The sequence below is a fragment of the Sciurus carolinensis genome, chromosome 1 (assembly GCF_902686445.1).
Source record: "Sciurus carolinensis chromosome 1, mSciCar1.2, whole genome shotgun sequence".
NCBI lineage: Eukaryota > Metazoa > Chordata > Mammalia > Rodentia > Sciuridae > Sciurus > Sciurus carolinensis.
The window spans coordinates 207727029-207752022 of NC_062213.1; the positions used below are offsets into that span (position 1 = coordinate 207727029).

Genomic DNA, 24994 nt, shown 5'->3' on the forward strand with positions numbered 1-24994 from the left:
GGATGCAGGACTCTCTGAATCACACTCAAGAGAGCACATCGGGAACCTGCAGCAGCTGCTGAGCCAGACCTAGCCAAGGTGGGCCTTGGAGGTGGCTATGGCCACTCAGTACGGCTCTTCCCTGCTCAGCCCTCAAAGCTGGCTCATTACCCTCAAAGGCCAGGTTGGTGTAAGAGCAGGAGGTGGGCAGAGGACCCTGTCCTTTATCTTGGTGGCCTTGGCTAGGTGCTATGTGCAGTGCAGGCACTGCAGCACCCATTTGGACCACACCAGCCTGTTTTGGGTGAGGATGGCCAGCATCCTGGGCCATCAGTTTCAGCTACCCATGCTCCTTCTGGGGTCAAGTGAGGGAAATGGCAGAGGACAATCTTCTCAGCCACCCCTGAGGGCACCTCACTACCAGCAACCTGGAGCCAGTCCCTTGAGACCCAGGTGAGCCTTGGCCAGAAAAAAGCCCATTTTGTCGGTAAACTGAGGCTCAGGAAGCCCCAGAATGTGTTCACCGGTCTCTGCAGGAGAAAGCCAAAGGTAAAGCCCTGCCTTGCCTGGACCTGTCTCCTTCACCAGCCCACCCAAGGCCTGCCCCCAGGCCTCCCAAACTAGATTTGCTTGCGGAGTAATGGCATAGAGTCAAGCTGCTCCCAGGCTCTACAGCCCAGCTGCGTGCCCCAGCACACCACCGAAATGCCAGGGAGATATCGGCAGGAAGAGCAGTCTGTGTCTACACAGGCAGGGTTAGGGCAGAGAACTGTGGGGCCAAACTGCACCCACTGAGTTACCACCTACATATTAGGGACCCCAAGCCCTTTCAGCACTCCTCTGCTCACCAGTGCATGGCCAGGCCTGTCCCCTGCCCAGACTGTGCCCAGGCCTCTGCTGTCCACAGGGATGGGAATTGGGGAAAGAAAACCACCCAACTTGTAGACCCAGCTCTTTAATCTGGTTCCCAAGAGGGGAGGGTGCATGGAATTAGCAGGGGGCTGCAAGCAGAGGGATCTAGGCATTTCCTCCGGGACCCCACAGAGCACCCCAAGTGGGTTGGGGCCACACAGCCGGCAGTTCCCACACTCCACACCCCTGGCAGCCTTGCCTGGTGACAAAGGGCAGCGTGTGCATCACTGGCCGCCTTCGCGCTGGGGCTGCCCTTTGTCCTTCCGTCAGGCCACCCGCCATCTGGAGTGCAGGCTCCTAGCGCAGCTCAATCGATGTGCTGCCCGCCCCACTCCAGGGTGTGCCTGGGGCAGGTTGGGGGCAACACCATCCCTCCACATTAGCTCTGTGCCCTCCTTAGCTCTGCAGCTCAGGAAGGACGGAGAGCAAGTGCTGTGGGTTCAAACCCCAGCCCGCCCTGTGTGGCCTCGCCACTTTCAGTGCCAGCAGTGCATGCATACAAGGGCACGACTCCCGCCGGGTAGTCAGGTCTGCACTGGGACCTGCGCGTCACACGCATAGCAGGTCCTCAGCAGGCCGACATGCCCTGTTCGCTGACCGGCAACACACAAGGCCTTGGCCAGCCACTTGACCTCTGAGCCCTCAGCCCCTGGGCTGTGAAGCAGGACACGCGCTACCCGTCAGGTCGGCCTGAGAAGTCCTGGGGCTGTGTCCTATGCCGGGCTTGGCAGATGTGCAGTCGTGGGGGACTCCCCCACCCTACCCGGTGCAGCTCCTGCCTGGAGCCCAAGGGAGACAGGGACCCCCTCCTCGGCCCAGGCAGACTCGCAGCACACACGTGCCCTCCCGCCCCTCTGGCAGCCGCTCCCCAGTGCCCAGGTGTCCTTGTTTACTGGGGGTGGGTGAGTGACACCTCGTCCACCAATGGAAAAGAGCCTATGCCTGTCCTGCTGCAAGCAGCTGGCTGCTGACTAAGGACTGGATGAGCCCAGGCATGGGACAGCACAGAACTCCAGGGACACAAGTCCATGAAGTGGCCCTGGACATGGGAGACACTGGAGAAGGGCCATTTCCCCACCTCCCCACAAGTAGCGTGGTTTTCTGCCAATTTCAGGCAGTTTCCACCTACAGTCCCCAAGCACAGGTCATGGGATTAGAGAAGAGAAGCCAGGAGCCTCCTTTCCCTGAAGGGCAGCCTGGTGTCAGATCCTCCCTGGTCTGCCTGCTCCCGACTTTCCCCACTGGAAACCAGGAGCAGGGAACCAGGAACAGCAGGCCAGGGAGGCCAGCACTTCCACAGCCCACGTACTGCATAACGTCCCTGAGAACCTCGGTCCCGGCTGACAAGGAGGGCAGTGTGCATCTGAGCAGCAGGCAGGGTCTTTTCCAGACCCTGCCTGCAGGGCCTGTCCTGCAGGAGGCTCTTCAAATAGAAGTAAGCTCATATCTTTTTCCAGTTGTGGCGAGGTACACACGACATGAAACCTAGCCATCTTACTCTTTTCCCATTTTTTTCGTTTTCCTTTTTTGGTACTGGGAATTGAACCCAAGGCATTCAACCACTGAACCCCCACCCCCTTTTCTGAGACAAGGTCACACTGAGCTACTAAGGCCGGCCTTGAACTTATGATCTCCTGCTCAGCCTGCCCAGCTGCTGGGAGGACAGCTGTGCACCTCGGTGCCATGCTGCACCGTGAACACACTCGCAGTGTTGTGCAACCGGCACTAACATCCATTTTTGTCTTTCCAAGCTGAAACACTGTCCCCATTAAACACTGGCTCCCTATCTCCCTCCAGTCCCCAGCCCCCGGCAACCCCTGTTCTACTTTGTGACTGTCAGTTTGGCGACTCTAGGTCTTTCCCACAAGTGGAAGCATACAGGGTACTGAGCGCTGTGTCCTTAAGGTCCAGCCATGCTGCAGCAGGAGTCAGAGTTTCCTTCTTTCCAACGGTTGGGTAATATGCCACTGTGTGGCCAGAACGTATTTTCTTTGTCTGTTCACCCACCAGGGGAAACTTGTGTTGTTCTACCTCCTGGCTATGAAAAATAATGCTGCTATGAACATGAGCCTAAAAATATCTATTTGAGCCCTTGCTCGATTCTTTGGGGTGCAGAGCCAGAAGGACAGTTTCTGGATTATATGGTAATTTTACGTGTAAGTTTTTGAGGCAACTCCAAACTGTTTACGCCAGTGTTGCACAATTTCACACTGCCACCAGCGAGAAGTCCTCCATTGGCCCCACAGCCTCTCTATGCCTCCCAAAAACCTCTTTCCTCCCAGTCGGCCTGGGAGAAGGGTGGTGTTACAGTGAGGGTTGTGCAGAAATGTTGGGTCCTCAATGCATGGATTCCAGCATAGCTGTGCTGGTCTAGTAGGTTCTGCTGGGAACCCCCGAATCCACAGTAAGGTGCACACCTGAGTGAGAGGGGCATCAACGCCAGACAGCCCGCCCCACCCCAGCTACCAAACCCCTCAAATTTATTGAGCATTCCAGGGTGGAGGTTCTGGGAGTTACAAGCAGGACAAACTCTCTCCCTCCTCAAAGTACATCCCACCCTGAGCTGCTGGCAGCAGATGAGGCAGAGGACCCCCTCCCCCCCAAGTGCTCTGAAGGGCAAAGCCCCACAGCCTGGAGCAGCCTTCGCCCTCCCCCTCCCCCTCCCTAGCCACTCACAGGGGATGGTGTGAGCCAGGAGCCCAGCCAGTTTCCCACACTTTGGCCCCATTCACAGTGTTAAGCGGCCCACAAAGGCCAGGCGTGTGCCTCGGAGGCCGCCGAGCTGCCATCTGGCCCGCACTCGGGGAGGGAACCAGCCTTTCATCCGGCTGGGACTTGACACCATTCATTTCATATTTCCCACAGCTGAAAATAGGATCAAAGCTGCTCCAGCCCAAGCGGGGGAGGAGGAGGGGAGAAGGAGGCAGCCCCCAGGCCCACCCACCACCCTCACCTCGGCAGGCCGCCGTCCTGGCCCACTGCGGGTGGGCGGGCAGCGGGGTGGGGTGGGGGCTGGACCACATCCCCCGGCACGCGTCTCATCTGGGCACAGGAGCAGGCTCAGGGAGGGAACCCGAGCAGGACACCAGCCCCAGCCGCCACCCCCTCAAAGCCAGGGGGAGCACGCCTGCACAGCCCACCCCCCATATCCGGGCACAGCCCCGGGTCCCTACTGCCAGCAGCGAGGCGGTGGGCCACACCCCATTTCCAGCTGGCTGATGCCCAGGCCAGGGCCAGCCTGGGCTCAGGGCTCATCCTGCTCCACTTGTTCCTGACTCCCTAAGTCCTTGTCTGAGCACCTCCTTGGTGCTGGACCCTGGGCTGGCAGGGACAGGGGACAGGCACACAGGTGACTAAGTCCTGCCCTCCCTACTCCTAGCCCACCCAGGGAGCCCCTGCCCAGGATATGCCCAAATATGACCACCGCCTGACCTAAAACTCACTTTAGCTGCAAAATGGCCCCACTGAGCCTCACTGGGTGCCCCTTGCAGCCCATGTGACCTGTCTGCCACACCCACAGTCACTGCCAGTGCTCAGGGCTGCAGAAGCCAAAGCATTGGCATGTGGCCATGAAGCCCCTCCTGGGCTTGCCAGGTGCCCTCTGCTCTTTCACATGGAACAGGTGTCAGTGTCATGGGAGGGTCCCACCTGCTCAAAGGGGAGCCCCCAGCTCAGGGGAGGTATGTAGCAGGAGGTCTGGGGGGAGATGAGTCTTGGGTGATTAGCTGGCCCTTGGGAAGGCCACCTGCACTGGCTGGAAGCCGAGCCTCCCCCTGACATCGTGGACTGATCCACGTGTAGTAACCAGTGACTCCTCGGACTAACTAACCAGAGACTACCGGAGCCAAGCCCACCAGGCAAGCCATGTAGTTGCAGGTCACTGCCAAGACAGGGCAGGGGACAGTTGTGACTGGACCTTCATTAAGGCAATTAATGAGGCATTAAGTGCAATTCCACACTCGGATGTGGCTGCCATCCATCCAGGGTACCTAGCTCCTGGTTAAACTCTGGTCACAGTGCCTGAAACAGGCCCCTGGGTCCCAGGGTTCAGCCCTGCCTCCTGCGTGGACTGTTCTGGGTACCAATCTGCCTCTAGGAGAAGGCCCAGGCTCCACCCTCTCCCTCAGTCCCTGCAGGACAATGGACTCCTCCTGGCTCACAGAATCAGAGAACGGGACGGGGGGGGTGCTCCCAGGTGGCCCTCCCCTAGTGGGGTCCAGGCTGTCACTAGTTGTCCCACAACTGCCACTGCAACTGGCCAGGTACCAAGGTTATCCGCTTATCCTAAGGGGCTCGAGGAGGCCTATCTGAGTTGAAACCACATCCATGAGACTCCAGGCCTGCGCAGCTGAACCTCTTGTCTGTCACCTGGCACTCCCTGGCAAAACACCTGAGGAAAGCAGACCCTAGTGCCCCCAGGCTGTGCAGAGAGCCAAGTGTAGACATGACTTCCCACTAACCATGCACGAACAGGGACCACATGGAGCATGTGGGAGCCATGAGCCCTCCCCAGTTCCAGGGGGCTGTGTCTGACTCCCACCACTCCTCCTGGGGTAGGAGAGGGTCCTGAGGAGCACCTGCTGACTCCACAGCAGCCCACATGCCACTTTCTGGGGACTGCCTGGTGCCAGGCTGCATGCAGGGCATTTCACATGCCCACAAACCCTGGCTCCACTGAAGCTGCGCAAAGTCAGCTGGGGAAATGTACCCACCAATTTCCAGCTCTGGAAAAGTCGTAAGTCCCAGATGACAGTCTGGGGACTGGCAACAGAGGCCAGAAGGGTTGAGCCTAGGAGCCTGGGCCTGGCTCTTACCCCACACCTGTGGACAGGGTGACAGGAGCACCTGTTCAGGAGAGTGTCTCCTTTCTGCATAAGTAGCAGGTCCCTGTCGGAGAGGTGCCCATCCCCTGGAAGCCATCACACTTGTTAATTCTAAAGCTTTCCGTATCTGCGCCTGTGGCCTTTGCCAGTCAGCAGTGGAAAGTCGCTGGGGAGGGGGAGGACAAAGAAGGGGGGCGCTCCTTCCTGCCCCCTCCTCCTCCCCGCGGCCTGGGAAAAGGCAGCATATTGAGGCGCAGGGCTCCCAGCATCAGGCCCCGGGATGCTAATGAGGGCGAGCGCGTTCCCACAGCCCGGACATTGTGCCGCGCGGCCCACCTGCTCCTCGGGGAGCGCCCATTGTGCCCGCGCCAATTCACAGGCAATTTAGCGTGCGCTAATGGGCCGGCGCCTTTGTGCGGCCCGCGCCGCCATTGGCCGCTGAGTGTGGGAACGGCCGCGGCGCCCGGGCCCCAGGCGCCGGGCCGCCGCCCGCGCCTATATAGGGCCGGCGCGCGGGGCTGTGTCCGCGCCAGCCCGGGACGCCTCGCTCTGCCCGCTCCGCTTCGCTCGCCGCTCTGCCCCTCCGCGCCAGGCATGGCCCCCAGCACTGTGGCCGTGGAGCTGCTCAGCCCCAAGGAGAAGAACAGAGTAAGTGCCAGCCCGCCCGGCGCGCGGTCCTGCCCCCGCGGTCCCGGCTGGTCCGAGCCGCCTGACGCCCCCTCCTCCCGCAGCTGCGGAAGCCAGTGGTGGAGAAGATGCGCCGCGACCGCATCAATAGCAGCATCGAGCAGCTGAAACTGCTGCTGGAACAGGAGTTCGCGCGGCACCAGCCCAACTCGAAGCTGGAGAAGGCGGACATCCTGGAGATGGCCGTCAGCTACCTGAAGCACAGCAAAGGTGAGCCGCGCGCCGCGCCGACGCCCGCGCCCCCGCGCCCCCGCGCCCCCGCGCCCGGCTCACGCCACCTTGTCTCCCCGCAGCCTTCGCCGCGGCCGCTGGCCCCAAGAGTCTGCATCAGGACTACAGCGAGGGCTACTCGTGGTGCCTGCAGGAGGCTGTGCAGTTCCTGACGTTGCACGCCGCCAGCGACACGCAGATGAAGCTGCTCTACCACTTCCAGAGGCCCCCGGCCGGGCCCACCGCGCCTGCCAAAGAGCCCCAGGCGCCCGGTGCCGCGCCCCCGCCCGCGCGCTCCTCGGCCAAGGCCGCCGCCGCCGTGCGCCAGCCCGCCTGCGGCCTCTGGCGGCCCTGGTGACCCGGCGGCCTAGCGGTCGCCCGGCCTAGGACCAGAGGGCGAGCCGTTCCTCTCGAGTGTAGGGAAGACCTTCCCAGCCGCAGTCCGGCCCCGGGTTGAATGCACCCTTCTCCGGAAGGCTCCCTCCCCAGGCTGGCAGGCCAGCAAGGGGGTCATCGTCAGAGAATGTGTGTGCAACGTCCTTGTCATTTTAGGACAATCAGGGCCCATTTTCTGCCGAGTGTCTGACCCCGTGGGGTTGTTCTGTGTTTGCATTTCAGCAAGTGACTTCTGGGAAGTCCCCGGCTGCCGGGGTTCTATGATATTTGTAGGGTCAGGGGCTCGGCCTGCTGAAGCCCCATCCTGTAGAGGACTTTCTTCAGGGCCTGTTGCTGCTGGGCAGGGCGCCCGCAGGCGGGCCATGCCATGGGCATGCTTGCCTTTTGTGAAGGCGGAACTCGGGTGTATCCTCATAGGAAGTACTCAGCCTGCTTGGGTGCCTGGACCATGGGTGTCGTGGTCCTAAGGTCCACATGGGCTTGGTTGTCTGGTGGAGGCTCATAGTGGGCTGTTTGGGGAGGGGGGTCTCCACTGTGATCCTTAAAGGATTTCTTTGTGTGGGTGGATGCGTGGTGGGATGATTTTGTACTTAGAATTTGAACTCTTGGTCATATGAGAGCCCACGGACAGCTCTGAAAGCTTCTAATAAAATCTGTCAGGTTCTCCACTGTCTGTGCCTCATGTCTGTCTTTGCCATCCACAGGGGTGAATGGGAGTGGGCACTACCATGGTATGCAACCACGGTGGGGAGGGGTGCTCACCAGTGGCCTTCTGGACACAGGAAAAAGGACTGGGTCCTGGCTGGTGGAGGAAGGTGAGCGGGGAAGGAGGGAGAAAGAGAAGAGGTGCGTAGGGAAGGAAGGGAAGTGGCAGGGCGAGGCCAGCCAGAGGGACTGGGGACTGCAGAACTAATTCTGCCCCAGGCTTTTGAGGCTCCCTGCAGGTGTGAGGGGGTGGGGGTGGGGGCAAAGTGGGCTGTGTCCACTGAGAGGAAATGGAGGACCATAGTAGACCTCTCTCTGCAGCAAAAAGGGTCTTGGCCAGACCACAGGTGGCTTCCTGTGAGCCAGTTGACTGCAGAACCAGGCAGTGCTGGCCAGGAACCTGCCAGGGGCAATCCTCTGCCTCAGAAGGGCACCTATTTTTAGGCAGGCCACTGCATTTTGTTTTGAGTCTGCAAGAACCTAGACCCCAAAGCCACCAAGCTAGGGATAAGCTAATGTGTCCACATGTTTTCTGAATGACAAGTCAGATGTGGCCCTGCCCTTGCTTCTTGCCACTTCTCACCCCTTTCTGCCTTCTGTCCCAACCTACTCTGGAGGGAAAGTCTAAATAGGGCACCTCCCCAGGCCAGTTCAGTTGGGGTCCCTCCAATCTGCGGATGTGGTGAGTAGAGGATAGGGAGATTCCTATTCATTCTGCATGTTTAATGAATGTGCAGCCATATATGAAGGTGGGAGGAGAGGTGGCTACCACCCCCATGGAGTCCTCCAGAATGTGTGCCTGGGTCCCAGGGTGACCAGAGGCAAGTGAAGCCACCTTAGGCCTGCTCTATCTGCCTCCAACACAGGTCCCTTTCCCAACACACCAGGGCCTCTGGGGAACACACTTCCCTCAAGGGGCTCCACACCAGAGGTGCTGCCAGTGACACCCTGGAACCCTGTCCCCACAGGTATCCCTGTCCAACTGGGCTGCTTCCTCAGCTTGTTCCTTCCAGAACCCATCTTGCCAGAAGGTGCCCTCCTCCAGGGTGCCTCCCCTGCTCTCTGTGAAGATTGTCATTTAAGAGCATACCATCCCCAACTGGGGATGCATGAGCCACTCTGCCAGGGGACTCCTTGATGTCAGGGTCAACTCTCTCAGTTCCGTGGGACTTCAGCATTTAAGGTTCCACATCCTGGGGAACTGGATGCGGGGTGAGGCGGGCACCCTAGCAAAGACCACAAAACATTGAGACATTTACCGCCGAGGACATGCAGAGCCAAGCTCACACAGGCAGGTACCGGACCCAGGTGGCTTCCTGGAAGTGGTCTCAGCGGACTTATAACACCGGAGTTAACATCTGGCCAGCTTGGTCCAAGAAAAAGAACATTCCAGATGTTCTTTTGATGCTCCACCTCTGGAGAACAATGGCCCGCCCCTCCGCAGACCGCGCCGGCCTCTCAGACCCTGGCCCCGGCACCACTGGCCCCTATCGGTCCTCCGGCCCAGGCCGGCGGGGCGGGGCCTGTACCTCATTAGCATAATCTATGCGCGGGGGCGTTTAGCAGTCAAATATATGCGCATATATCTCCATGGCTGATGAGGCTGGCCGGGCACTTTCAAAATGGCGGAGTGCGGAGCGGGCGGCGGCGGGAGCAGCGGGGACAGCCTGGACAAGAGCATCACGCTGCCCCCCGACGAGATCTTCCGCAACCTAGAGAACGCCAAGCGCTTCGCCATCGACATCGGTAGCGGCGGGCGGGCGCCGGGGCGGCGGCCACAGCGGCGGGCGGGCGGGCGCGGGGGTGGCGAAGGACGAAGGGCGGGGGCGCGGGCCGCGCTGCCTCTCGGGCCGCGTCGCGAGGCGCCTGCGTGCTGCTCACCGGCCGCACTGCGCTCCCGGCAGGCGCCGCGCGGGGGTCGCGGGGGGCGGGGGCGGGGGCGGGGCTGCGCGGACCTTGGGGGCGGGGCGACGGGGGCGCGCTCGGGCTCCCGCCTCCCGCTTCCCGCCCCCCGCTTCCCGCCCGGCCTCGGAGGTGAATCCTTGCGGGGTCAGCCCGCGGGTGAGGGGCAGCCGAGACTGGCGTCCAGCCGACCCTCGCCGCCGTCGGGGGGCTTCTTGAGAACTTGCAAGATCCGCTGCAGGCCCCGTGCCCTTGTGGATGCCCGCAGGGACGGGGCAGGGCAGTTTCTGCTGTCTCGTGGTCATCCCCGGTAGTGACTCGGTAAATCCTTGAATGAACACGCGTGCCGCCGGGTTCTCATCTTGCAAACGTCGGGCCGTCAGAGAAGGACTCCTACCCCCGCAGCTGTTTGCATCTGGAGCATTGAGAGCCTTCAGTGCTTTCATGTTCTCTGGTCACTTGAGTCGCCTCGGTATCTCCTGTATATATCTCGGTATCTCGGTATAGGTCCTGAGAGGAGGTATCCCCCAGGGAAGCAAAGCGCAGTGACTTGCCCTGAGTGCCCGCCTTGTGCGTGCTCACCAGGGGTGGTGATTCCAAAGGGCTTGACATGACAGGCAAAGAGTGCATGAGAAGCATTTTAAGGGACACCTGATTGGACTGGAAGTGACTGGGCTTTCCAGAGGCTGAGGCTTCTGAGAGCTTTACCCCAGCTGAGCATATGTGAACTTGCACTGGTGAGGGTGCTGTTCAGTGGGAACTGAGTCCACTGAATGTATCTGAAAGGCAACTGAAATTAACTGCAGGTGTCACTTGGGGAACATCTGGAACAGTGGGACTCACTTGAGGTAGCCCAGAGCCAGACCTGTGGAGGGAGGACTGCCCTGGCATTGGAAGGTCCTGCTGCTCAGGGCCAGGCCCTGGGTTTCTAGGCAGAAGGACGCTGTAGGGGATGTTTGTAGGGTTGGACTTCACTTCCGCTCTCTGAGAGCTCCCCCTCGTATGGGTCCTGAGTCTGGTCTTAAAAGGACAGCTTATTGTGTGAGGACAGACCGTTGTCACTGCAGCTAGGGGCAGGGTCACAGCTCCTGGTGGAGGTCCTCTGCCCAGGCACTCAAAGCCAGTGTGCTTGTCAGCAGTGTTGTGTAAAAACAGGCTTCTCCCATTTCCTCTTCCCTCACCCAGGTCTTTGGATCCAGGAAACCTCAGCTGCTCTGTGTTCTTGGCACACTCTTTCCCTTTCTTGGATGGGGACACTCATGTCATCTGGGTTGATTCACCCCTTTGGATGCAACAGGGACACTGTTTATCAAAATGTCCTTGAAGCTTTGACCTGACTGGGTTTCTGCAGGCTGTGGGGCAGGAAGGGACTCTGAGGCAGTGGCGTGCACCCGGCTCTCCTGCCCTTCCTTGCCCAAAGTGGAAAGCCATGGCGGGAACAGTCTCTGGGCCTGGGTATGGCTCAGGTGCTGAAGAGGTCATGGGTACCTGCACTTCTGGGATGCCTTCTCCCACTTGTCAGGCTCTGCTGCCAGCCTGGGGCTGGACTGGAGAGCCCCAGTGAGCAAAAGGCTCTATGTCCAGCCAGCCCAGCCCTGTGCTGACACACACGGTGTGCGGGTGTGCGGGAAACCTCACCTGGGTTCTGATTCCAGGGGATCCCTGAGAACAGACAGGATGCAGGCTTCCACGGCCCAGGGCTCAGACTTAATCTGCTTCGCACTGACCTCTGTGGGACTGTTCCCCCAGCACGCCAACCCCTTCCATTTCCTCTTGGATGGGGCGCGGGAAGCCAAGGCCTCACTTTGATGGCCTCTCAGGACGCAGGGTTGGATGAAGGTGGGAGTGTGTTCTGCAGGAACCTGCCTGCCTGCCCTACCAGTGTCCCTACAGTCAATGTGAGTTAAAACAAACACTAGAAACACAGGTTTTGTGATCTGGGAGTTTGTAGTAACTCTTGGTGAGTCTCTTAAAATACATCTCATCCCTTTGCATCATCTGTCCCTTTTCAAAACAGTTTATTCACAGAGGCAAATCGGGCCAGTCTTCTAGTGAGACTCTGAGGTCCAGGCCAGAAGTGGGGGTTGGAGAGGGGTCAGGAGGCTCAGGACCAAGGGCTCGTGGGGGAGTGGCTCATGCACACGCACTAAAGCAGACACGGGCCTGTCTGAGGCAAGGCGTGGGACTCGGGCAGGCAGCTTGAACCAGGCTGACTGGTGAGCTCAGAGGCGGTGGCGTGGTCTTTGTCAAAGGGAGAACCATGGCCTGTGGTCGCTTTGGTGTTTGCAGATCTGTGTGCTGACTTGAGTGTTTGTTCTCATGTGATTCCTTAGGATTTTCTCAAAACGGCCCTTTGAAAGTAACATTAGCCTTCTTTCTCTCCTAGTGAGGCTTTTGCCTCATTGCTGTCAGGTGCCATTAGAAATGCAGGTACAGTCTCTTTGTGGCTGGACTTTTGTCTCTCCTCTGGTCCTTCAGACCCGTGAATGCAGTGTAACTTGGAGAGTGCTTCTCGCTGCCTATATATGAGGCAGCTGTGGCTTGTCCTTGATAGTACCTTCTCTGGGTCCCTGCATAGCTTCCCCTGAAGTGTGTCTTGGTGGACAGAGGCCTCCTCTGTTTTCTGTTGTCCTGGTGTTGAGCTCAGTGTCTAGTTGTGTGCAACATCCAGGAGCCCCAGGACTCCTCAAGGATTTGGAGAGCCTGACCTGTGGAGGCCTCTGACTTCCTTTGGCGACTTCTGGGGCTTGGGCTGGTTCCACCAGAGCTGGGAACTGCTTTCTGGCCCTGATCCCTACCTGTTGGTGAAAGTACCTATGGTCCACATGCACCTGAGAAAATGTTCCTGGTAGTGGCAGTCCCACTTTTTAGGATGAATGTTCGGTCAAGTGTGAGCTTCTTTAAGCAGAAGCCTTCTGGATGTGTCAGCCTGTATCTTTGGGTCACTGTCAAGATCAGAACTTGAAATTAAAATTCCTTAAACGCCTAGTGACAGCCAAGTGCACCCGGAGGCTAATGTTAGGACTTCATGCTGTGAAGATTTTTTTTTTTTTTAGTGGTGTTGGGGATTGAACCCAGGGCCTTGTGCTTGCAAGGCAAGCACTCTACCGACTAAGCTATCTCCCCAGCCCGAAGAAATTCTTGAACTCAGGTTGGTTAAGGACCCAGGAGGAACAGACCTACTAAAGAAAAAGGTGTTCCAATTTGACAGTTCCTTTCCTCTCCCCTGTTCTATACACACAGGGATTTTAAGTTCTTGTGGCACCTAGCGCCTGGCCACAGACTCCAGTCCCAGGAGAAGGCTGTTCGCTGAAGTGTCAGAATGCCCAGGAGAGTTCATGGCAGGTGGGTCCCCAGGTTCCCTTCACCTGGCTCTGAATATTGCTTGGTTTGTGTCTCTGCCCCTTGCAGGTGGATCCTTGACCAAGCTGGCTTACTATTCAACTGTGCAGCACAAAGTGGCCAAAGTGAGGTCTTTTGACCACTCTGGAAAGGTGAGCCTGCTGTGGGCCCTGGGTTCACGTGGCCCCATGGGGCAGGTGGCCACTTGCCAGTGCCTTGGCTTAGTGCTGTTGCTGCTTGTTGATTGACCCTTTGCTGCTCGCAGAGGCACCTCAGCTGTCCTGGAGGTCGCAGGTATCAGTGCCCCCCCCACAACTCCTTGCTCATTTCACTTCTGACCGTGGCAGCAATACCTCCCCTGCCCCTTAGGGAGTGTCCTTCGTGGCCAGGGCAGCCGGGAGGTCTTGGGCCCCACAGTGATACCAGCATTCCCCACCTCACACTGACTGGAGCCTAGCACCACTGGGGGCTGGGCTGCAACACCCTGCGCAGCCTGGTGGCTTACCTGCAGGACGCAGAGCAGGACCTTGAGCCGCCCTACGAGATCTCCGTCCAGGAGGAGATTACAGCCCGTCTGCATTTTGTCAAGTTTGAGAACACCTACATCGAAGCCTGCCTGGACTTCATCAAAGACCACCTGGTCAACACAGAGACGAAGGTCATCCAGGCGACCGGGGGTGGGGCATACAAGTTCAAAGACCTCATCGAGGAGAAGCTGCGGCTGAAGTAAGTGTGGCTAAGGAGGGGAGACGCACCGCGGTGACTCTGCAGGTGTGGCCAGTTGAATGGGCCTGGCCGCGGGCACAGCTGGTGTTGTGTGTGGGCACTGCCTGGCAGTGGCTGCTGCCAAAGGCAAGTCTTCCGGAAGCTGGAGTACAGCCGTACCAGGGAGCATTGTCTCCAGGGGGAACCTGCTCTGCTCTGTTGTCTGGCAGATGCACTGTGATTTGTCCCTTCTGGGGCTGGTGCTGCCCCAGACAACTGGGCTCCTTCCTTTTCAGAGTTGACAAGGAGGACGTGATGACCTGCTTGATAAAGGGGTGTAACTTCGTGCTGAAGAACATCCCACACGAGGCCTTCATGTATCAGAAAGACTCCGACCCTGAGTTCCGATTTCAGACAAACCACCCCAACATTTTCCCCTATCTCCTGGTCAACATTGGTTCTGGAGTTTCCATTGTGAAGGTGAGACTCCCCTTCCCAGGGCAGACAAGTGGACAGCACAGCAGCAGCAGCTTGTTGGGAAATGCATAGTCTCAGGCAGTGCTGGACGCGGAACAAGCCTGCTGTGCCATGAGACCAGGTCACCAGCCCACAGGCCCTTGTCGGTGGGACGGTCGAGCCCCCACTGCCAGTGTCAGCGCCGCCCAGTCTCTACCTTCGGGAGTGTGGCAGCTCTCCAGGCAGGGCAGGGACAGCCCTGACCACAGTGCTGTGCCCGGGGCCTGCATGTGAGGGCCTGCTTGCTGACACACCGCCCTCTTCTGCCCCAGGTGGAAACGGAGGACAGGTTCGAGTGGATTGGTGGCAGCTCCATTGGAGGCGGCACCTTCTGGGGGCTGGGGGCTCTCCTCACCAAAACAAAGGTACTCAGGACTGCAGAGGTGCTGCTGGGTCTGCGGACACCTCCCCTTCCCGGCCTTCTTGGGAAGGCTGTGGCCAGGTTGCTCCTTCCGGGCCTTTGCTCTGACTGTTAGGAGGTCCTAGGACCCTGTGCCTGAGCTGTTTGCATTCTGAAAGTTTGGGTGCTGCCAAAGCACCCTCAGCTGGTGGTCCACAGCATCTGGCCCACAGAGGGAGGGAGGGCTCTCAGAGCTTGACCTGACTTGCCTCCTGTAGGAACTTGTGGGGTGGTAGGCGGCCCGCCAGCTGCTGGGCCCCTCACTGCTCTGCTCTGCCTCTGCAGAAGTTCGATGAGCTGTTGCACTTGGCCTCCAAGGGCCAACATGCCAACGTGGACATGCTGGTACAGGACATCTATGGCGGAGCCCACCAGACCCTGGGGCTGAGTGGCAACCTCATCGCAAGCAGCTTCGGGAAATCAGCCACTGCTGACAAAGGTACTGGCCAGGCCTCTGGCCCTGTCGCGGAAGTGGTGCCTGGTGAGCTGGGCATGTGCATCTTGAGGTCACCGCGCACACTCTGTCCATACGCTGAGAGACCAGGTCTTGCAGACCAGCCCCAGACCCTCTCCTGCCCCTGCTAGCAGGCCTCCCACTCACTGAAGCCATGAGCTCATCAGAGTCCCAGCAAGGAAATCCCATAATTCCTTTTTTTCAGAGAAAATATGAGTTAGGAAAAGTGACTTGAGGTTTTTTCCCACTTGAAAGCAAAGCCTCATGCAGACTGGCCACCATCACGTGCCCTCCAGAGTGCCCTGGCAGTCACTCCCCATGCCCCCGGAGCGCCCTGCTGCCACCCCACAGCCAGGAGTGCTCGCTTCACACCCTGGGCTCACTCACCTGAGGAGGTCCTGCCTCTGTCTCCCTCTCAGAGTTCTCCAAAGAAGACATGGCCAAGAGCTTGCTGCACATGATCAGCAATGACATCGGGCAACTTGCCTGTCTCTACGCAAAGCTCCACAGTCTGGACAGGGTGTACTTCGGGGGCTTCTTCATCCGCGGCCACCCTGTGACCATGCGCACCATCACCTACAGTATTAACTTCTTCTCCAAGGTGACTGTGATCATATGCCCTCCCTGGACCCCTGCCCTGGGCTGGGTTTGTCCCAATTTTTCTTTCAGTTGTGGATGGACACAGCACCTTTATTTTACTTATTTGGTGTGGTGCTTAGGGTCGAACCCAGGGCCTCAGGCATGCCAGGCAAGCACTCCTCCACTACCACGATCCCAGCCCCTGTCCCAGGCTTAACCCGTCCCTAGGGTCTGAGAAAGCAGCAGTGTACTGACCAGAAGCCGCGCAGACGGCAGGGGCACTGTGCAGAGGAGCAGGGACGGGGCGTGCTTGCCGTCCCAGGTAGCTAGGCTCCTTGGGGATGAGCCACCAAAGAGCCTGGTGCCCAGCGGCCCAGGCCCTGCGCCTCTCCCTGCCTCTGACGCTGGGTGTCTTGCAGGTCAGTGTGAGCATGTCACCAGTGATGGGCAGTCGGGGATCACCCTCACTGCCTGTAGGCTTCGCACTGCTTGAAGGGCTCGGGGCACTTGTGGGGCCTACCTAGGGGCCACAGAACACACCAGCCCATTGGGTGTGCCCCACCTAGTACACCCCTCTGAGGCTGATTTCCAGGCCAGACCTGCTGCGCAGCAATTAGTTTCCTGGAAGGGAACCTTCCCTTTCCTGAAGGGAACCCCTCAGGCAGCTCAGACCGCAGCCTGCAGCTCGCACTAGGCAGTGCATGGTCTGGTCAGCTTTTCAGAAGTTGGGCCGTAGGTGCGTGGCTTAAGCAGTATTGACTCTGGACATTGACCAGCCACGTGTGGGCTTGGGCTATGGCAGGGAGAAGTGCAGGCGCTGTTCCTGAGGCATGAAGGCTACCTGGGCGCCATTGGAGCCTTCCTGAAAGGAGCCGAGCAGGACAGTGAGTGAAGTCCCTACACTCCACAAGTGACCAGCCACGTGGCCTGTGGCCTGTGCTCCACACCAGGGTGGTGCGGGCAGGGTGGGGAGAGGGAGGCTTCCACACAGTAGGCACACGGTTTACCCCATTCCTCCCCATTTTCTCCTTTTAAATCGAGGGGAAGGCTAACGGACCCCTGGCTGCCCGTTTTCCAGATCCTAACCAGTACAGCTGGGGAGAGAACTACGCCGGCAGCTCGGGGCTGATGAGTGCGTCGCCGGAGCTCTGCCCCACGCAGCGGGCGAGGAGCGGCACCGTGAGTAGCAGGCCCCCTGGGCAGCGCGTGCTGGCTGTCTGATGCCTGGGAGAGAAGCCCCTGTTGTGTGGCCTGCCAAGGCCGACGGCTTAGCCAGCAGTGCACAGGTTGACCCAAGGGAAGAGGAGGACCTCGTGCTGATTTTCAGGACTGCCAGTGTGAGCCGGGAGCCCTGTCCAGCTGCCTGGGCGCAGGGAACACTGAGGGTCAGGGAGGCAAGGCCTCTCCCCAAGGTGGTGGGGCAGGTTTGCCACAGGGCCTCGGGTAGGCCTGGGGTAGACCTGGGTCTCAGGAACCGCCTGGCTCCTGCCTTGGACTTTGTTCTCTGCTGGTGCTTTCCTGTGGTTCCCAAACCTCAAGTACCCACGGGGTGAGCCTGGCATGACCATAAGTGGGCCTGGCAGATGAGCAGATGCAGGCCACAGGTGCTGGTGGAGCTGGCGTGGAGAGGGCCTCCCCCGGAGCCCGTGCCAGCGAGGCGCTGTGGGGCAGGAGCTGGCCTTCCCTGGGCGTCAGGCTGACAGTGTTCCGGTCAGCACGTGACTTTTCTGACTGAGAACTCTTGGGACCCGGGCTGAGTGGTCATGACAGTTTGGAGTAGTGAAGGCAGCTGGTCGGACACAGTTGGAACAGCCTCCTGTAGGGCAGCTGAAGTGCTCTCGGTGGAAAGACCCTGGCTGACCACAGAGGTGCTTTCTCCAGGGTGCACCTGGGCCCTTCTCCTGGGTCCTAGCCCCAGCGTGCCTTCACAGGAGAGTGCTCTCCCGCACCACTGCGGACCAGTCCTTGCCTTGGCAGAGCGCAGGCCAGGACTGCTGCTCGGAAGCCAGCTGCTGCGACGCCGGCCCTGCGTGTCTGTAACAGTGTGAGGTGGCCAGGGAGCAGCCCTTGGTCAGTGCTGCACATCCTTGTGCCATGCCCACACCTGGGTTTTCATTCCCAGAAGCAGATCAGGGCCTGCTCCCTCTGCCAGGAAGGCAGGCAGAGCCCTGGACCACGGGGCGCGCACAGCAAGAGACATCAGGAGTCCACGGTGGCACTTGAGTGGCAGTAGTTAGCGTGGGGGACCCCTGCAGCTGCATCCTGTCAGTTTTCAGAATTCCCTGCTCTTCCCTGCTGAAGCCCGTTACACAACGCACACCTGTGTTTGGAAGTGCTTCTTACAGACCCCACTGTCCAGGCGGCCTGCTTGGAATATGACCACTGCTCTGCCTTGTAGGGGCCAACCTGCCCTCAGTAGAGAAGGGCCCGGTGCCCAGCATGTGATGTGTGCTCTCTAGGTCAGGGCACGGAGGTCACCGTTGGGCACACTGTGTCCCAGATGGTCCTCTGGCCAACGGCCGTGCCTCGCTTTGCCTCTGGGCAGCGGTGCCCATGATCCCAGGAGGACTGGTGGCCTGTGCTGGCCAGGGACCAGGGGCGGTGATGCAGGGATGGGGGCCTGCCACTGGCCAAGCCAGGTGATGAGTCGAGGAATCCAGCAGGCGACTGGGCAGGCAGCCCAGAGATGGCGCAGAGGCGGGTCTCTCCGCTCTCAGACGAGCGAAGCTCCGGACAGCTCCCCGCTGATGTTCCCCTCCGGCTCTTGTGCTCCAGTTTGACCTGCTGGAGATGGACCGGCTGGAGAGGCCCCTGGTCAACCTCCCGCTCCTCCTGGACCCGTCCTCCTACGTGCCTGACACGGTGGATCTCACTGACGACGCGCGGGCCCGCAAGTACTGGCTCACCTGCTTCGAGGAGGCCCTGGACGGGGTAAGGGCACAAGACACAGCCAGGGCACCTGGGCCTTATCTGGCTCCCGCTTGGGGTCCTGGTGCGGACGAGGTGGAGGAGGGTGGGAGTGCTCCCGCCGCTCCATTGCACGTGAGAGGCTGACTGGTTTCTTGGGCAGACACTGGCTCTGGCTGCTTGGGGGTCAGTGAATGCCTCATGGTGAGGTGGCTCCTGTGGCCGGGGCTTATACTGGCCATCACCGCTTCAGAGAGCAAGTGGCTTGACAGGCCTTCCTGCTGCCTCCCCAGGGGCCACCTGCTGCTCTGGGCTGCGCATGGAGGCCCTGTGCCCTGGGGGGATTGGGGTGCTTGTGCTTCCCCACTTTTCTGAGGCCCACCAGGAGCTGCAGGGTTTGGACGTGGGGACTAAGCAGTGAGTTCAGGCCAACTGGACTCCACTGGGGCCCTCGGAGCTGCAGTGGGAATGCCCACCCTCCGTAGAGCCTCGGGAGGCCTGGCTTTGTCCTGCGTGAGGGACCCAGCCCCAGACCCTGAGCAGCTCAGAGCCGAGGCTGTGGACCTGGGCCTTGCACCTGGCAGTTGGCCACTGAGGGCTGGGGAGGGGAGGCCCTTGTAAGTGGAAAAGCACAGGGGGACCCACTGCCACGCTGCCACTGACACTGGGTCTTACGGTGGGAGGGGGCGGACCCCAGGAGGGCCACCTGTGGAGGGGCCTGCTGGGGCCAGGAGCTGCCTCCCCAACCGCACGCCTGGCAGGTGGTGAAGCGTGCTGTGGCCAGCCAGCCCGAGTCCACCGATGCTGCCGAGAGGGCCGAGAAGTTCCGGCAGAAGTACTGGAGCAAGCTGCAGACCCTGCGACACCAGCCCTTGTAAGTGGCCGTCATCTGGAGGACCGCCACTCCTCTGAGAAAGTGGGCACCATTGCATGCGGGGGACCCGCTGGCCTGGCTGCAGGGGTGGCTCAGTTGACCGCCTCCTGGGGCCCCTCTCATGGCCTGCGCTGTGGGTCTTGCTGGGCTTTCTGGACCTCATGAGCTGAGCCTGTTCAGCGGCACTCTGCCTGCTTGTCTCCAGCGCCTACGGGACTCTGACGGTGCGCAGCCTGCTGGACACGCGGGAACACTGCCTGAACGAGTTCAGCTTCCCGGACCCCTATTCCAAGGTGAGCCCGCAGGGCCCCGCGCCTGGCTCCGTAGGCTGGAGTCAAGCCTCGCCACTCAAGTCTTGGTGGCAGCTGGCACCCACGCAGCTGGGCGACTCCTGGGCTGACCATGCAGCCAGTTGGGCTGGTGCGCAGGTGTGAGGGCAGAGGAAGCAGGTGCGTGGGGCTGGGCAAGCCCACCCATCTGAGGAAGCACGTGCCCTGGGGGGTGGGTGCCCTGCCTTGCCCTCCTCCCCACCCCTCACCTGGCCTCTTCTCTCCTGGCTCCTGAGGCCACACAAGTGCCAGATTTGCTTCCCTGTGTGGTGGCCACGCTGGGGCATGCCAGCTGTCCTTGGACCCCTTTGCCCGGGGGTGTGTCTCCTTTCCCAGTCCCCGCTCTGCCGTGTCAAGGTTTCAGGCCAGGTGTTCTCGTCTCACCCAGCGGGGTCGTGTGCACCAGCTGATCAGGCAGCACTTCAGCCCAGTGCCGCCCAGCTGGCTGACCTCAGTAGGCCTCCTTGCTCAGCTGCCCTGCTGAGAGGTGGCGTGGAGCATGTGGCCCAGGGAGCATGTCCGTGCTCAGCCTCAGTGTCTGGTCTCTCCACAGGTGAAACAGAAAGAAAACGGCATCGCGCTGAAGTACTTCCAGGGCGTGGTGCGCGCCCTGGACTCGCTGGGCTGGGAGGAGAGGCAGTTGGCCCTGGTGAAGGGCCTGCTGGCAGGGAACGTCTTCGACTGGGGGGCCAAGGCAGTGTCTGAGTAGGTGTCCCCAGCCTGGCCTGGCCTGACCTCTTCCTTTTGCATCTTGAAATGGCTCAGACCAGTTTGGCCGGCTGCTCTGGTGTCGCCATCCTGCCGCAGGCTGCCTGGCCCTAGCCCCACATTAACGGCGGGGCGGGGTGTGCCCTGGGGGCCTAGGGGCCTGGGTTTGAACTTTTCCAGGGGACTCAGTACTGTTTACCTCTGGGGCACAGAGGGTCTTTACAAAGAGGTGCAGGTGCCTCTGAGGCAGGGCTCTGCTCCTGGGGCTCTGCCCGGGCTCCCTTCCCAGTGTCACCTTAGTTACTTCAGAAGCCGCTTCCTGGCCCCAGGCCAGCAGGTGGCCATGGCACTGGCAGGTGCGGCTGGGGTCCGGGCAGCAGGCCTGCTCGTGTGGCGACGCTTCGCCTAGGCATGCACCTTGAGCAGCGCAGACTGAAGTTCTTGGTTACGTTTTTCTAATTCCGTTTCTTCTCCATTCAGTGTCCTTGAGTCTGATCCCCAGTTTGGGTTTGAGGAGGCGAAGAGGAAGTTACAAGGTAGGGCAGCCCAGTGCTCTCCCTGCTGGGTGTGGCGGTCTGTCCCTTGGTGTGAGGCTGCTTCTGGGCCCAGGAGTGGGGAAGCTGCCGCCTGGAGCAGCCCCCTGACGCCCCCTGATGGCTGGCGCCCCTCTCTCCACAGAGCGGCCCTGGCTCGTGGACTCCTACAACAAGTGGCTGCAGAGATTGAAGGTGCCTGGACTTCCTCCTGCCCCTGCCCTTGGGGACAGACAGCCTGGGGCCTTGGGGGTGGGCAGAAGGGGCATCAGGCCGTTGAAGGTGGGTGTGGAGCTGTCCTGGCTGGTGCACACTGCCCTGCCTCTTAGAGCTCACAGTCCCGCAGCCAAGAATCTAATGTCAAATGTCCCCACTCCCTGCCTGACCTGCAGTGACCTCTTGTCAGGTCAGCTGGCCTCAGTACCAAAGCCCTCTGGGCCTGCCCTGCTGGAAGAAGCAGGGGCCCCCCTGGGGTTGCCCGTCCCAGCGCCTGCCATACGCTGGGACCCGAGACCCCTGGGCCCAGCCCCGAGGGGGCGTGGAGTGCAGTGGTGTCGAAGGCTCGGATGCGCCTGTTCCCAACTGAACATCCTGGTTTTGTCTTGCAGGGGCCCCCTCATAAATGTGCCTTAATTTTCGCAGATAACAGTGGAATAGACATCATTTTGGGAGTCTTCCCCTTTGTCAGGGAGCTACTCTTTAGAGGGACGGAGGTGAGTGGGGAGGCCGTGTGGGTGGGACTCTCCCCGGGCCTCTCCGCTCTGTGGGCAGGTGCAGGTGAGGCAGGAGGGGCCTGGCCTCTGCTGGCGGATCCCCATTCAGGGCCTTGGATCCATCTGCGCACCCAGGGCTGGCCCCACAGCCCTCTGGACAGGTGTCTGCTGGACAGGGAGGCAGATGTGGTGTCACCCTGACCCACGGCAGGGAGGGCCAGGGCGCACTCAGCACTGCTCTGGGGACATCTGCTCCTTCCCAGAGGCCATGGAGCCGTGTGGTCACTCTGGGGCCGTGCTCCTCAGCAGCTGGCCTCTTGGCGCTGGGACAGGGAGAACCTGGGTGAGCACAGGACATAGGCTGGCTCCGTGCTGGGCAGCGGCCCAGGCACCAAAGGGTCTGGGCCCCCTGCAGGTCATCCTGGCGTGCAACTCAGGCCCTGCCCTGAACGATGTGACCTACAGCGAGTCCCTCATCGTGGCCGATCGCATTGCAGCCATGGACCCTGTTGTCCAGTAAGTAGGTGCTGGCTGCAGCCCCGAGCTGGCAAGGGGTAGGCCTTGTGGGTCTTGGGAGGTGGACAGAGGGGAGTGCCTGTCTGCCACATCGCTGGGCAGTGACTTCCTGGTGACCCACAGCTCTGCACTCCAAGAGGAGCGGCTGCTGCTGGTACAGACGGGTTCCAGCTCCCCATGCCTCGACCTCAGGTAACCCCAGTGACCCTCCCTCCCCGCCAGGCTCTGCAAGGTAGCGGCAGCCAGCTCTGCCTGTGCCCTGCCCCAACTGCAGACCTGGTCAGCCACATTTGCCTGGGACCTGTGGGGTCGGTGGGCTCAGGTGGAGGCAACCCCAGGAGCGTGCTGGCCTCTGGGCCGCAGCAACCCCAGGCCGGTGCTGGGGGTCCGTCCCCATATCCCCCACGGGTTGGCTGGTCACATGCAGTGCTTTCTGTGCCTGCTGACCCAGGAGCTGACGATCCCCCGATAGCCAGCCAGGAAGGATGCAGGAAGGCGTGGGAACGACTAAGGTCCTGTCAGTCAAGCTCAGGAAGGGCGACCGGGCAGTGCCCCAAGTGGAGCAGTGGCAGCTGGTGGGGGAGGCAGCTGCAGGGCAGGCCCCGCTCAGCAGGGACGGGCCCCCATGCTCTCACCAGGTGCTGCCTCTGAGAGAAGCAGGCCTGGGTCCCCGGGTGTGGTCGGCACAGGCCTTGGCTGGCCCTGGCCTGACCGCCTGTGCCTTCCTCCCTGAAGCCGTCTGGACCAGGGGCTGGCCGTGCTGGCTCGGGAGCGCGGTGCAGACCTGGTGGTCATCGAGGGCATGGGCCGCGCTGTCCACACCAACTACCATGCAGTGCTGCGCTGCGAGAGCCTCAAGTTGGCGGTGGTCAAGAACGCCTGGCTGGCCGAGCGGCTGGGCGGCCGGCTCTTCAGCGTCATCTTCAAGTACGAGGTCCCGGCCGAGTGAGGCACCGGTTCCACCAGACGCCTTGCCCGGCCCGTGAGGAGGTGCTTGGGGTGCAGCAGGGACCTGCGCTTGCTCACCAAGTGTCTGCCCCGCGCTGCTCTGAGGACGTGCGCCCGGGCCAGCCGCTGCCACGTGTCCCGAGAGACACTCCAAGTGGAATGTATTTAACTGTTAATAATCTTTTATATACACACATATAAATATACGAGTACCTCCGCACGCGCCTGCCGGGGTGCAGCGCCTGGGCCGGCGGCGGGAGCTGTGCCTGTGGGGCCGGGAGGAGGTGCAGGCCTGTGCCAGCCGACCCTCGGGACTCTTCCCAGGAGAGGCACCGAGCTCTGACTTCCGGCCCTGGGCCTGGCTTTTCCTCTTCCTGCCTCCTGGCAGAGGGAGCAGACTCACCTGTGTCCCCTCCTGTCCCCACTGCTCCTGGGGACTGGGGACAGCATGACGTGCTGAACAGCACTTCTGCCTCAAGAACCTGCAGAAGAGGCTGCAGCCTTCATGGCCCTTCAGGGCCTCCAGCAGGAGCCAGGGCAGAGCTGAGCAGCCTCTGTGGTTTTGTGGCCTTGAGCCCAGGGCCCTGGGAGTGCTGAGCCTCCTGGGGCTCCTCCCTCAGCAGGGCACGCTCCAGGCCTGGCCAGGAGACCCACTGAGCCACGCTGCACTGTGTGCACAGGATGGCAAGGAAGTCGTGTGGGCCCCTGCTCAGGCCGCCCGGAGGCCTCCTGGGCTCCAACTTCCCATACTGGGCACTGCCCCTGCACCTGAGCTGCTGTCAGCTCTGCTGGACCCCTGGCCACGACCACTGCTCTGCCTCCCCTCACGTTCCACTGAGACCCCCAGCACTTGCACCCTGAGACCAGGAAGGGCTCAAAGATGTGTGGGGGACACCCCAAGCCGAGGCCAGGCCAGGGTTCTCTGGCCTTATCCCACCTCCTTTACCCTGCCTGGGAGTCAGTGTGACAGACCGCTGTGTGGCTCTTGACCTAATGATGCCACCCTGGACCCCAGTCCAGTGTTCAGGCCATTGTGGACCAGCTCCTGGCCTGGCTGTCCATGGGTGGCCACCAGGGGGCAGCAGGTGTCACTGGACAGCTGAGTGAGCCAGGCCCCTCCTGCAGTTGGTGCTGCAGGGCAGAGGCCCTGTCTGCGTCCAGCTCTTCCCAGAGGTCCTAGGCCACCAGTCCAGGCTGCCTGGGGCGTTTCACTGGCCCTGTCAGTCGAGTGCTCCTCCAGCCTCGGCTCCGACGGGGAGGCTGACTCCACGTTCGCCAGGCAGTCTGCCTTCAGCACGCATTCTGCCCTGCTGGGCCCTGGAGCATGTCCACATGGGAGATGGCCCTGCACAGAGGCTCCACTGCCTGGCTTAAGCTGACTGCAAGTCCATCTAGGGTCATGATGGCACTCAGGCCTCCTACCTGCCCAGGCTAGGCCCTCAGGAGGAGGTGGGAAATGGACAGCAGCTAGAAGGCAGGAGCCAGGATGAGGGCCTCAGGCTGTGGAGCTGTGGACACTCCGGCACAGCCTCTGCCCTGACCTGCCTGTGCCTCTGCAGGGTGGGACTGGCCTGAGCCAGTGCCTTGCACGCAACCAGCAGCCCCCAGCCAGTGACCTCCCGTCTTTTTCCAGCTGGAGCAGAAAGTCTTTGACCTCTGCCCTCTTCCCTACAGGTGGCCCTGTCTTGCACGAGGCAGCACCCCTCGCTCTAAGACTGTGGTCACAAATGGGCACAGCAGTGCCCACACCCACCCTGAGCCCGCAGAGCTCATGTTCCTTGGGTGGAGGCTCCTCCCTGGCCCAGGGCAGCTGGACTACCCTCCAGGTACCTCTGCTCCCACATGCAAATGTCCCC

The 24994-nt window shown here is 60.9% G+C and overlaps 3 protein-coding genes across 6 annotated transcripts in view; 2 read left to right on the forward strand and 1 right to left on the reverse strand.

The window, feature by feature from the left end:
• Window positions 1-9550, reverse strand: part of Tnfrsf14 (TNF receptor superfamily member 14) — a 32082-nt gene extending 22532 nt beyond the window's left edge. The window contains exon 1 of the mRNA XM_047555323.1: window positions 8972-9550. The gene's annotated coding sequence lies outside the window, so the exon portion shown is untranslated. The remainder of the gene's footprint in view (window positions 1-8971) is intronic.
• Hes5 (hes family bHLH transcription factor 5) lies at window positions 6243-7566 on the forward strand. Its single transcript, XM_047555335.1, has 3 exons — window positions 6243-6362; window positions 6446-6611; window positions 6695-7566. The coding sequence occupies exons 1-3, from the start codon at window positions 6309-6311 to the stop codon at window positions 6967-6969; spliced, it is 495 nt and encodes a 164-aa protein (XP_047411291.1). The 5' UTR covers window positions 6243-6308; the 3' UTR covers window positions 6970-7566.
• Pank4 (pantothenate kinase 4 (inactive)) lies at window positions 9303-23361 on the forward strand. Of its 4 annotated transcripts, XM_047555178.1 has the most exons (19): window positions 9303-9458; window positions 13026-13108; window positions 13468-13682; window positions 13958-14141; window positions 14450-14542; window positions 14863-15016; window positions 15451-15632; window positions 16413-16494; window positions 16689-16789; window positions 18386-18541; window positions 19279-19391; window positions 19597-19684; window positions 20274-20425; window positions 20909-20964; window positions 21107-21156; window positions 21570-21674; window positions 22090-22190; window positions 22314-22382; window positions 22926-23361. In XM_047555178.1, the coding sequence occupies exons 1-19, from the start codon at window positions 9335-9337 to the stop codon at window positions 23137-23139; spliced, it is 2322 nt and encodes a 773-aa protein (XP_047411134.1). In that variant the 5' UTR covers window positions 9303-9334; the 3' UTR covers window positions 23140-23361. The 4 variants fall into 4 exon arrangements, with proteins under 4 accessions (XP_047411134.1, XP_047411144.1, XP_047411163.1 ...); XM_047555188.1 differs by lacking the exon at window positions 9303-9458 and adding an exon at window positions 9921-9935 and having other exon boundaries at window positions 13026-13682; XM_047555207.1 differs by lacking the exon at window positions 9303-9458 and having other exon boundaries at window positions 13449-13682.
• Window positions 23362-24994: the final 1633 nt, after the last annotated feature.

Excerpts from the sequence above, each read along its gene's own strand:
- Pank4 (XM_047555178.1), top strand. The coding sequence starts at position 9,335 with ATGGCGGAGTGCGGAGCGGGCGGCGGCGGGAGCAGCGGGGACAGCCTG. Across the intron at positions 14,543-14,862 it reads CTCTCCTCACCAAAACAAAG|AAGTTCGATGAGCTGTTGCA; the intron begins GTACTCAGGACT and ends CTGCCTCTGCAG. Across the intron at positions 19,685-20,273 it reads TCCCGGACCCCTATTCCAAG|GTGAAACAGAAAGAAAACGG; the intron begins GTGAGCCCGCAG and ends GTCTCTCCACAG.
- Hes5 (XM_047555335.1), top strand. The coding sequence starts at position 6,309 with ATGGCCCCCAGCACTGTGGCCGTGGAGCTGCTCAGCCCCAAGGAGAAG. Across the intron at positions 6,363-6,445 it reads GCCCCAAGGAGAAGAACAGA|CTGCGGAAGCCAGTGGTGGA; the intron begins GTAAGTGCCAGC and ends CTCCTCCCGCAG. Across the intron at positions 6,612-6,694 it reads CTACCTGAAGCACAGCAAAG|CCTTCGCCGCGGCCGCTGGC; the intron begins GTGAGCCGCGCG and ends GTCTCCCCGCAG.